This window comes from Peromyscus californicus, unplaced genomic scaffold (assembly GCF_007827085.1).
Source record: "Peromyscus californicus insignis strain IS unplaced genomic scaffold, ASM782708v3 Scaffold_7__1_contigs__length_154581171, whole genome shotgun sequence".
Taxonomy (NCBI): domain Eukaryota; kingdom Metazoa; phylum Chordata; class Mammalia; order Rodentia; family Cricetidae; genus Peromyscus; species Peromyscus californicus.
The window spans coordinates 1,690,645-1,703,457 of NW_026294595.1; the positions used below are offsets into that span (position 1 = coordinate 1,690,645).

General features: G+C 49.1%; 1 protein-coding gene across 1 annotated transcript in view; it reads right to left on the bottom strand.

Moving 5' to 3' along the window:
* The window catches only part of Crb2 (crumbs cell polarity complex component 2), a 46,446-nt gene extending 34,036 nt beyond the window's left edge, over positions 1 to 12,410 (bottom strand). The window contains exon 1 of the mRNA XM_052725250.1: positions 11,900 to 12,410. Within this exon, the coding sequence (XP_052581210.1) occupies positions 11,900 to 11,984 (85 nt within the window). The 5' untranslated portion in view covers positions 11,985 to 12,410. The remainder of the gene's footprint in view (positions 1 to 11,899) is intronic.
* Positions 12,411 to 12,813: the final 403 nt, after the last annotated feature.

Genomic DNA, 12,813 nt, shown 5'->3' on the forward strand with positions numbered 1-12,813 from the left:
CTCGCCAACTCCTCAGCCAATCCTATCTCCAGGAATCCTCAGACTGAATGCTTCTGAGTCCTCACGCCTTACAAGCCTTTCTCCGCCCAACCACTTCACTTCCTATCTCAACCTTCCTAGTGCTGCGGTTAACGGTGTATGTGCTTCCCAAGAACTGGGATTAAAGGCGTGTGCCACCACTGCCTGACCTCTGTGTTTAACTCTGTGGCTGACTCTGTCCTCTGATCTTCGGGCAAGCTTTATTAGAGTACAACAGAATATCACCTGAGCTCTGGAAATAGAAGGAAAGAAAATGGAGAAGGAAGAGCGAGGGAAGGGCCTCTGGGGCCACGCAAGGCAGCAGGTGGGGGTTTGTCTACTTTCAGGCTTTCTCTGGGCTCCAGTACTGCCGTGGGTAACTGTGTGAGCCCAGTCCACAACTGTCAGTCTAACTTTGTGTGTGTGAGCACATGTACACAAGAACACGTGTGTTTGTGGAGGGAACGTGGGTGAACATATGTGTGCACACAGGAGATACGGGGACAGCTTTAGATACTGTGCTTCAGACACAGTTCACCTTTTAAATTTTACCATCATCATTATCACATCATCATCACCATCATCATCATCATCATCATCATTATTGGGGTTTTTTGAGACGGGATTTCTCTGTGTAACAGCCCTGGCTATCCTGGAACTCACTCTGTAGATCAGACTGGCATTGAACTCACAGATTCACCTGCCTCTACCGTCCCAGTGCTGGGATTAAAGGCATCCACTACCATGCCCAGCTTTTATTTTTGTTATTCATATGTATGGGGGTTTTGCCTACATGTATATGGACACCACATGTGTGTGCCTAGTGCCTGTGGAGGTCAGAAGAGGATACTGGATCCCTTAGAACTGGAGTTACAGATGGTTGTGAGCTGCCATTTGGGTGCTGGGAACTCAATCAGGTCCTCTGAAAGAGCAGCAAGTGCTCTTAACCATTGAGTTCTCCAGCTCCTCACCTTGTTTTTATTTACTTTTGGAGACAGGGTCTTTCATTGGCTTAGAACTCTCAGCATAAGCTGGGCTGGCTGATCAGTGAACCTCAGGAATTCACCTCTCACCTTCCACCCTGGAATCACAAGGGCCTCCACCACCCCCAGCTTTGTTTTCATGGGAGTTCTGAACTCAAGTTCACTCTGACTGATTGAGCCAAGCCTTGTAATTCTGACTTTGTATAACCACTTACTGGAAGAGAAAACAAGCAGCTGAAGTTCATCTTGATATTTTTATTTAACCCAATATCCAAATGCATTTCTTTTTTCTTTCTTCCTTTTTTTCTTTCTTTTTTTTTTTTTTTGGTGTGTTTCAAGACAGGGTTTCTCTGTATAGCCCTGGCTGTCCTGGCGATCACTCTGTAGACCAGTCTGGCCTCGAACTCACAGAGATCCACCTGCCTCTGCCTCCCCAGTGCTGGGGTTAAAGGCATGTGCCGCCACCACCCAGCTACATTTCTTTCTTTCTTTCTTTCTCTCTCTCTCTCTCTCTCTCTCTTTCTTTCTTTCTTTTTTTTTAAGTCTTTTAAATTGTGTGTGTGCGTGTATTTGTGTATGGATGTGTATGTATTTATGTATGTGTGTAACACGAATTGCTATACGATCTTATTAATAAAAAACCCGGAGCCAGATATTGGGGTAAAAACTGAAAGATCAGAGAAGCAGAGCAGCCACAGCCAACCTCACCTCGCCATCTCCTCAGCTGATCCTGTTTCCACAAATCTGAGTCCTCACCCCTGAGAGTCTCTTTGAACTGCTTAAAAGCATCTAGTTCCTGCTCCTTACATACCTTTCTGCTTCCTGCCATCACTTCCTGGGATTACAGGTGTGTGTCCTTCCCAAGCAAAGACATGAGATCTCAAGTACTGGGATTAAAGGTGTGTGCCACCATTGCCTGGTTCTGTTCCCAGTGTGGCCTTGAACTCACAGAGATCCAGATGGATCTCTGCCTCCTGAGTGATAGGAATAAGGGTGTGTTCTACCACTGCCTGGCCTCTATGTCTAATCTAGTGGCTGACTCTGTCCTCTGATCCCCAGATAAGTTTTATTTGTTACATCACAAATAAAATATTACCACATATGTGTGTATATTTATATGTATGTGCATGTATTTATATATGTGTGTATATTTGTATATGGATATTTATGTATATGTGTGTATTTGTATGTATGTGAACGTATTTGTATATATGTATATGTCTGTGTGTACATGTGTGCATGTGAGTGCAGGAGCCTGTGGAGGCCAGAAGAGGGCATCAGACCCCCCCAGAGCTAGAGTTCCAGGTGTTTGTGAGCAGCTCTACATGGGTGCTAGGAAGCAAACTTGGGTCCTCATTAAGAGCAGTGTGCACTCTGAACTGCTGAGCCATCTCTTCTGCCCGTCTCCAATGTCATAATGTAATAACAACACCATATGTACACAGTCTATGTTATCAAGAAAAAAGAAAACTTATCATAGCTTACTTTCTTTTTTATACAGAGTCTTCAAAAGCTAGTCACCTGTCAAGTGTTCAATGGCTACATGTGACCATTGACTACCATACTGAACAGCACAGGTCTAAACTGTAAAGTCCCTGAGAGGCAGGACAAGGGTCTAGTGGTAATGGACACTCAGGCAATGTTTGTTGACCGACTAATTCACTCACTCACCCAGTTACTGATTGGCAGATTGATAAAATGAATGAGTAGGATCAGTAGCCAGACCCCAGGTCTGGAGCATGGGAAGAGCATGGAGAGAAATTCTAGTCCCTGTCTATCCAAGTCCCTGCCCCTCACCTTCCTAAGCCTCAGTTTCCCCATCTGTATAGCACCCCAAGGGATGGACTTGGTGACTTCTCTGTGCTCTTTCTAGAGGGCTCTCCTCAGAAGACAGAGTTCAGTCATCAGAAAGACCCCCACACCCTGCTCTGCTGTGCCCCCACTGAGTACAGTGACATGGGAGGGCTCTGTGTACTTGGCAGGTGGCCTTCTGTGCAGAGTGGAGGAGGGAAAGCTTACAAGGGAAGGCGAAGTACAGTGGCTGCCATGTATGGTCTTGGCAGAGGCAGCAGGGCCAAGGTGTGTGCCCAAGTCAGCTCTTCTTGTTACCCAGCTCCCAATCTCAGCTCAGAGTTAGAGGGAGCAGGGACATGTCATTCCTGTCCCCATGACTCAGCAGAGACCGTAAAGGAAGACCAGGGTGTAGTCTCACAGAGAGCAGGGCAGAAGGGGCCATTGTCCTGACCATTTCCTTAACTGGAAATGGGTACAGAGCTTACCAAAAGTTGGTGCCTCAAACCCAAGCTCCTCCACTGACCAGCTCTGCAATACTTCACTCAACTGTGACTTAATGTCCTTGTCCATAAATAAGACTCAGAACAACTCACAGGGTTGTGGAGCCACTGTGAAGAGTCAGCATGCCCACGGAAGCAGGGCTTGAGGCCTTGGAAGACCTCTCTTGAGAGGGAATCTCGTTAGGCTGCACAGGACTTGCTAAAGTACCAACTGTGTTATTCTTACAGAGGCTTTTGTCAATGTCTGCAGTGGGGAGGCTTGTGGGTTAGCTTTTTATAATCCCCAAAGCACTTCAGAATCATAAATCACTTTGGGACCACAGAGTTCCTTTCTAAAGTGCTTTCTAAACTGTTGAGCGCTGTACAAGTCAGACAAGTGGCCTTTCAAGCATGGGCAGGGGACTTAGGATATAGCGTGGTAGAGTGCTTGCATAGTGTACACAAAGCCCTGGGCTCTGTACCCAGCACTGCGTAACTAGGCATTGTGGTGCACATCTGTAATCCCAACACTTAGAAGGCAAAGGCAGGAAGTTCAGAAATCCAAGGTCATCCTGGGCTACACAATGAGTTGGAAGCCAGCCTGGGATATATGAGAATATATATATTATTTTATTTTATTTTTTTAATGGGGAAGGAGAGAAGACTGCAGCATGGCTCAGGAGGTAAAGGTGCTTGCTGCCAGGCCTGATGATCTGAGTTCAATGTCTGGAACCCAAATGGTGGAAGGAAAAAAACTGACTTCTGCAAGTTGTCCTCTGACCTCCACATGTATGCCCCTGTACACAAGTACACATGTGCACACGACACAGGCAAATGTAATATTCTCAAAAAGTGAACATGGGCAATAAGCAAGATGGGGTGGGAAGAGAGGCTGACCCCAGAGCATAAAGCCAGGCACATTCCCTCCACCACTGCTGTTACCTCCAGCTCACCTGCAGATGCTTGCTGATCCTGTTCCGAAGCCGGGAGGTCTGCATTTGACTCAGGCAAACTTGTGTGAGGCCAACAGGAAACAACCATTTCCTTCTCCCTACGGTTTTTGCCCTCTGCTGTCTAAATGAAGACAAAGACGTTGACACCATTTAAAGACTTCCTTCTTGGGCTGAGGAAGTAGTGTCTGGACTGTAGGATGGGGCTGCCCTGGAGACCCCCAAGCACAAATGCCAAGGGCAGTTGAAGGTCATGCTTGGGCACCATCCTCTGAAGCACTGTGAGGGCAAAAGAATGCGGGGGGGGGGCAGGGGGGACGACTCCTGGGTCTAACCTCAGCTCTGCCACCTTCGCATCCATGACCCTGGCCAAGAGTCTGGCCTTCTCTGAGTCCTTCAATGGTAATAAGGGGTGATAACACTCACCTCATGCCTGTGTGACTGGATAGCATGGTACACAATCAAGTTCCGTCCCTTTCTCTAACCCCAGGCCTGACATCTTCTGACAAGGGATAAACAGACTCTGCAGTGTCCTAAATAAGAGTGCCTGCCGGGCAGTGGGGGCACACACCTTTAATCCCAGCACCAGGGAGGCAGAGCCAGATGGATCTCTGTGAGGTTCGAGGCCAGCCTGGGCTACAGAGCAAGATCCAGGACAGGCACCAAAACTACACAGAGAAACCCTGTCTCAAAAAAAAAAAAAATGCCTCTTCAGGGGCTGGAGAGATGGCTCAGCAGTTAGGAGCACTGGCTGTTCTTCCAGAGGACCTGGGTTCAATTATTAGCACCCACAGAGGAGCTCACAACTGTCTGTAACTCCAGTCCAGGAAGCTGACACCCTCACACAGACATACATGCAGGCAAAACACTGATGCACACAAAATAAAAATAAATCATTAAAAAAAGAAAGAAAGAAAAGAAAGGCTTTTCCAATCAAGAAGACCCAGTTTCCAATCCTGCCTTTGTGACATAGTGTTTCTTCAGGCAAGTTGCATGACCTCTCTGAGCATCTATTTTCCCTGTCGTAAATGGGCATAATAATGGCCTCTACCTCAAAAACGCTTGCAAGAGCACTCGGAGTAGAGTCCAGTGGTAGAGCATTTGTCTGGCATGTGCAAAGCCATGGGTTAAATTGCCAGCATCCCAAAAAAAACGGCGAGAAGAAGGAGGAAGTCCCCAGCTCTGCAAGCATGCAAATGCATGATCCTAGGAGTCAGGAGGGTCATCTAAAATGTGCTGCTGTCAAGCCCGATGTCCTCAGTTCAACCCCAAGTTCCCACATGGTGCAAGGAGAAAGCCGGCTCTGAACAGTTGTCCTCTGACTTCTACTTGTACTGCTCACACCCACGATAAACAAGTAAATGTAACAAAGACTGGATCCTTACAGTATGTGGACACAAAACATAGCACAGGAGAATCCTTGATAAGCCGTCATTCAGATCCCCAAGCTGAACTTTCCCAATGTGCTGCCCCAGTATGTAAGAACTAGATAGAAATGCTGTGGACCCCCCAGAAGCCCGCATCCATAGAGCTTCTGTATCCCTACCCAGTCTTGTCCACAGCCCCTCCTAATCCCTGAATCCCATGTCTTCTGGTTCCTCTCTGCAACCCCCCACAGCCACTGAGCATCCTGGTGGCTGTGTATCTGCCCGTCCTCTGAACCATCTGCCTGTTCCACCATCAAAACCACTAATCTATACGCTGGGGTGGGCTGTAATTTTGCTGGTGGTTGCATCCACAGCATCCAGCACCACAGCTACCTTCAATTGTAGCTCTCAGACACATGGTGTTAGTCACTGTTCTACTGCTGTGAAGAGACACTACAATTGAGGCAACTCTTAGAGAAGAAAGCATTTAACTGGGGGCTGGCTTACAGTTTCAGAGGCAGACACTGGAGCAGTAACTGGGGGAGTTCTATATCCTGACCCATAGGCAGAGAGAGAGAGAGAGAGAGAGAGAGAGAGAGAGAGAGAGAGAGAGTCTAGGCCTGGCATGGGCCTTTTAAACCTCTAAGCCCACCCCTAGTGACACATTTCCTTCAACAAGGCCACACCTCCTCCAAGTCCATGCCTCCTAATCCTTCTAACCTTTTCAAAGAGTTCCACTTCCTGGTGACTAAGTATTCAAATATATGAGCCTATGGGGGCCGTTCTTGTTCAAACCAGCACAGGTAGTAAAGGAACAAATGAATGAGGGAGTGAGGTAGTGATGGCTTCATCATGTGGCTGGCCAGTGTCCTCTGATGTCTGTGGCCTTAGTTCTGGGACATGGAGGTATCTAAGAGGAGCCTGACTTTATAAAGAAAACAGGCATACTTGGCGGGCAGCCTTGGAGGATTTGGCATTGGCATGGCTCAGCTCTGGTGAGGGCCCTCTTGGCTCCATCAGTCAGACAGCGGGAGTTGGGAAATCATACCTCAACCGGGAAGGGCCTCGAGAGCAGGGAAAGGTTGACTTGGGCTTCTGTAAAGACTTTGTGTTCTGTTTTCTGGTTTTTGGCTTTTTAATTTAATTTTATTTTTTTAATGTGTATGAGTGTTTTGTCTACATATGTGTCCTAGTGCCCACAGAGGCCAGAAGAGGTCAGATGCCCTGGGGTTGTAAGCTACCATATGCAGTATGGGAATGGAATAGGGTCCTTGTAAGAGCATCCAGTGCTGCTGATCTCTTTAGAGCCTTCCACAACCACCTTAATGTCTTCTGAGGGTGGGCTTCCAGTGATGAGGATCTACCTCATAAATCCCCAACCTCCTCACTTTTGCCTCCATTTCCAACAGCAGGGCCCTTTGGGGACACAGCAACTGATTTGCACTGATTTCAGCCAGTGTATAACCTTTCCAGGTCCTGGAAACAACACCCTGCGGTGCGCATCCTCAGCTTCACAAGGGTCACGTGGAGGTTATTACTTCAGGATCCACTCTTTGCCCTTGGTCTGACACCTTGCAGCTGGTAAATTCCACCAAGAGTTATTAGAGCACAGAAGGAGTCTCTAGAGTCAGGTGCACATCAGAGCCCTGTGGAAAGCTGTGAACACCATTCACTAAGACATCGCCTCTGTCCAGAGATTCTGATCAAAGTGGTCTGGTGTGGGAGCTGTAGATTTTGTGAGGTATCCTAGGTGGTTGGATGTCCACCAGTGAAGCAGAGAAAGGTCCGGGTTTTAAGTGGATATGTCTGAATGTTGGTGGGTGGCCACACAAAGCCCTACATGGGTTGAGCTATCTATCTATGGGCAGGTGAAGGCCATTTGGTGGAGAGGTACTTGCGTGGAGTGGACTCTAGACAGACACATAGATCTGGGTTTAATCCCAACTCTAGAAGCACTGGAATTCCCCAGCTGAGCTGCCTACTCAAATTGGCAGTTTAAGTCCTCACTTGCCAGGGAGGCTGGGAGAAATCAGTAAGATAATGTGGATCTGCCCAGCACAGGTCCCAGCCTTAGGGTGGCGTTCTGGTGACCTTCTGGAACAAGTTTGGGGCTAGGGTAGAGGACACCCGTGACCCAACACTGGCTTATACAAAGTACCATTCCCTGGGGAAAAGGAGGTAATTTAGAAGGAAGCTTCGGGGGTTCCTTAAACATCCTGTTCATTCAGTTATCGGCAGATAATCTCCATGCCTGTTTCCACATGTGTAAGGTCCACTGGTGTGCACATCTCTTCTCAGCTCCGCATCGCTGATGCCATACTGGTGGCTTGAATTCAGCCACAGCAGGAGTTTATTCCAAGGTCATCAACAAATTTGAGAAAGGATAAGGCCCCACACCCAACGTCAGTTTCCAGCACATCTCTACCCTCAGGTAACGACACCTTTCACCATGGGCGTTTTGCCTGTTTAAGCTGTTTTCACTGAGCAGAGGTTAGCACATGCTGGTCGGCTGCGAGTGCAGTTCAGCTGGTGCTTGGGTAGCGTGCATGAAGTCCTGGGTTTGACTCCCCGAACTGCACAACTGACCATAGAGCACGGTGGCATAGGTTTGTAATTCCAGCCCTTGGGAGGTGGAGGCAGGAAGATCAAAAAAGGTTCAAGGTCATCTTTGACTGCTTAGTGAGCTTGGGCTACAAGAGACCATGCTCAAAACAAAACAAACAAAAATCCCACACGTTAGTGGAACACACTTACCATTGTCAGCCATCGCTTGGCTCACCTGTCACCTCACATAACTTTACAGGCCTAGGAAATGTTTAAAGGGTGAAGCTCAGGATGAGACAGACAGACATGCTGACTCTCAGGCAGTTCAGTTTTGTAGGCCTATTGTGTGCTATGTGATTGATGCCCACCTCACTTAAGCCTCCTAGTTCCTGTCTGTTCTTTCAGGGCCCAGAAAAATCCCTTAGGGATCCTCTCTAGGTTACACAGCTCTGTCTGAGTCTGTCATCTTGAGCCTACACCTACCCCATCTGGGCACTCTTCCCTCCCCCACGGTCTCAGCTGCACCTCATGGACAAGGGCAGGCTCTGCTGATGTGATTCACTGGCCCTTTCCGGCTCTGACATCGTCGGTATTTAAATTGGCGCATGAATATTTCACAAGCATCCCGGGCGAAAATAACCCCCTGCCTGGTTATGTCAGCTGCAGCTCCAGTCGCTAGGCCACGGCTCTCTTGCTATTTACGAGACATGCGATTCCGCCAGGCCTCCCAGCAGCAGCCCAAGAATCGATAGTCTTTCAATAAGTAATTAGAGGAGCTGAAGACCTGGGCAAGGCCTGGACGAAGCTGAGAAGGCTTGGTGAAGGACTCTCCCAAGTTTCCTGCAGGGGCCTCTCTGTCAAGCACTGTAACAGGGCCTGGGGGTGGACGAAGACAAGACCAAGTCAAATAGTTGCTGGCTCTTCCTTTGTGCCAGGCTTTGTCTCCTTATTACTATCCCAAACTGTTCTCCTGAAGTCATGGAGCTCAGAGAGGGGAGATGACCTACCTAGCGAGGAAGCAGTGGTCACGCGTCTGTCCTGATTAAGTAGGGTGTTTTTCAGCCATTTGGGGCTGGGCAGTGGTCTGTGGTGGGAGACCAGCCAGTGTGTTGTGTGGCAATTACAGCAGTGAATATGAGCAAAATACACCCCAGCCTGTCCCTGTAGCTTCCCCGATATCAATTCTGTCTCTAGAATGAGAAGAGAAACTGTCCTGGGAGTCTGGGAAGCAACATCTCCCATGGTTTCCCGGCTTTCCCCTCCCCCACGGCTCTCCCTGTACCAGCCCCAACTGAGCTGGAAGCTATCAGCAGGACTGCCTTTGGTTCCAAAGGACCAAATGCCAAATCCTCCACCCTGCTGTGCCTATAGGGTAGGAGAAGCATTGCATAGCGACTTCCCAGAGCATGGGCTCAGAAGGCCATACTTTTGGTTATCCAGGAAGCTATAAAACACACAGAAGCAAGCATATTTTTCAGTGGACTTGGCCAGCGCATTTTATTGGTCTGTAGCATATATGTTTGTCCCACTGATGACCATCAAAAACAAGGATCTGGCCACCTTCCTTGTTTGGGTGTTTGTGCAAAATGGTATCTAGAAAGACCTGTCCCTGTAGACACAACCTCCAGAGTACAGCTCATGTGTGTTTGTACATAGCCCCAGGTATAGGACTCTCTGGACATCTCCTTGCCTAGCTTCTTCATGCAGCTAAAAAAAAAAAAAACCAAAAAACTGAGACTGACTAGGTTGGGTGGTGGTTTGTCCAGAATGCACTGTTGAGCAGCTGTTTTCTAAGGGGCTACTGTCACCCCAGCGGCTAGGAGAGAGTTCTATCTCAGTGGCACCAGGAATGAATCATGAGCAGGTGATCGGTGGCTGTCCCCTCCAAAGAGTGACCCAACACATTTCTTGGATGCAGACTTTCTTTCTGTGGTCATACCTCCCTAGAGCCACAGAACTGTCCAGGTCATAGGAGGATCTGGAGGACTGCATGGTGGTAGCAGGTGGTAGGGGCTATGAGCCTAGCATGACCCAGGTCACCTTTGTCCATGTTCTATCTGCCAGCCATACTCAAAGTGATCCCAGGAGGAGAACACAGATGGGTGAGCCACCAGCCAGGTCTTTGTGCTTGATCTCAAGGGGGCAGAGTTGACACAAGTAGGGTGGGGACCCACACTCTGGCAGGAGATGAGGTTGCATGGCTGTGGCAAACCCAGGGAACCAATGTCCCTAGCTGAAGGTTAGAACAACCTCTCATCGCATTCTTCACCAGAAGTCCATGTCAGTAAATGCAGCTGCAGGCTTTTGGTCCCACCAGAATGACATAGAAGAGATAAATGGCTGAGCTCAGTTCTGAACATGTACACGCACACACACGCACACACATGTGCATACACACAGAGGTCCATTGTGTACACACACAGATCAGCTATTGAAAAATTACCACCCCAGTTGACTAGCATCTGATTAAGGGACTAAGACGTCGGGACTGGGTGGCCAAGTGTACACACCCTCCAGGGCTTGAATCTTTAGTGACACCAGGGCCCATCAGACATTCAAAGTCTGTTACAATGGTGGACTGTGTGTCCTCTTTGAGGCTGTCGTGACAGCAGGGGCCTCAGGGACCAGCTGGCAGGCACTGGCCTCCCACAGGCTCCTTGGCAGGCTTAGCACTTTGGGTCCCCGTCAAGCCTGTTTCTCCAGTTTCCCTGTCAGGTGCCACCTGACTCCCTTCCAAAGGGCTCCCTCGGGGACCCTGGAGCCAGCCCTCCCAGGCAGCAGGCCCTGCACAAGCTGGCTTTGCTGCCCCGTGGGTCTCAAGTGGGGCTCACCAGGAACCCCTTTTCTACCAGCTTGAACCCCACATGGGTCTTATGCCTTTTGTTCTATCTAATTATAAGGTCCCCATTGCTTTCCTATGGGAGATTCTGAGTAAATATCCTTCCTATCTTTTTACATTCTTCCAACATTCAAAGTCAAGGGGACATGGACAGAATCAATGTAACTGCTGTTCTCTGCCATCCCATGCATTTGATTTTATGCAGTTAAGAGGCATGATTCTGAGAAAGGATCTGTAGGCTTCACTTGATGGCAAAGGTTGGGTTGCCCAAAAGGAAAGCATCACCTTGGCCTCCAGACTGTGGACCAGGACTGCTTCCCTGACAATGTTCCTGCCTTGCTTCCTGAGGCCCTTGTTGGTGTGAGAATAAACCCGTCCTCTCTCTCCCTTCCTCTAGACACCAACTCCTCTCAGCTCCTTTCAAGTGGGGGAACCCACTGGAGTAGCCCTGCTATTCCAGGCCCTCTTCCTCCAACTAATTAAGGGGACCTCTCCCTAAGCCACATGGAGCAGGTGTTATCTCCGGTGAACACTCTGGACTGAGGCAGGCTTGTCTTCCATAAGGCAGAAGAAGCTAATGTAAGTGAGGGGGCTGGCTGCACGGTCCAGCCGTGGCCCTGTCCTCAGGCATCAATGTTCCTCATGGCTCCTCTGTCTGTCTAGCTCCTAGCCCAAATCCCCCAGAGATGGGTGCAAGGTGGGTGTAGCTGGCATCTGGGAAGAGGTGACTGTACAGACATGGGCAAACCACAAGAGACCACGCAGGCACAGAGGAGAGTGACTGACTCTGTGGAGTGTCAGCCACTGGCTCGGGTGGGAAGTGGCATCCAAAGTGGGTGTTTCTGTACCCCAGCAGTGGGAAGCCAGAGGCAGGTGGTGGCTGAGACTGGACAAGTCAGGAGGAACTAGGCTAAAAGAGGCTTACCTGTCACAGTGGTACCAGCAGTCAAAGCCAGGGTCCTCCTGATCACAGCCAGAGCCTCATGCAGGATGTCATTGTGGAAGTCCATATGTGGGAGCCCGTTATCCACGCCATCACATCCCTGTCTCAAGAGGCCTCTCAGGAGGACAATCAGCTTCTCCCACCACACTCAGCAGCCACCCTTGAACTGCCCTCCTAGGGCCGCCCATCGACTCTCGTTAGCTCTGACTCCCCTTCCCGTTCTGTCTTGACCAGCTTTGTTCCTCAGGCAGCTCCTTCTTTGTCCTTGGGGTCTTGTGTCCTCCTTGTGTCCATCCCTGAGAAGCTGGTGGCCTCCTATTGCCTGTTTCTGTTCCTTAATCATTGTCCACCCTAGACAACACTAATCCTTTCCCATGCCTTCAGGGAATGGCAGGGGTCCCCCAATTTCTACTTTCTATCATTCCTGACTCAATTGTTCAACTGCTGGACTTTCTCAGAGCTCCCATGGACACCTCAGTCCCAGAGACACCCTTAAGTCAGACTCTTCGTCCCACAGCCCACTGTGGACACACTTAAAATGTTGACATAGTGCAGTCCCCCATGAGGAACCAAGTCCAGCTTCCTCATAGGCACAGGAAGGGGCTGGGAATGTACCTCATTTGATAAAGTGCTTGTCTAGCATAAGAGAAGCCCGATGTTTGATCCCCAGCACTGCATAAACCTTGTCACACTTGCCTGCAATCCCATCACTTGGTAGGTGGAGGCAGGAGGATCAAAAGTTCAAAGTCATTTATTGGCTGCATAGTGAATCAGAAGCCAGCTTAGGCTACATGAGATCCTATTTAAAAAATTGCAGCTATTCCTGAGTATGGCAGGAATGAGCCATTCCACTGATTCTCAGGTGTCACTGTGTGATTGGAGCACTGCTCCTCACC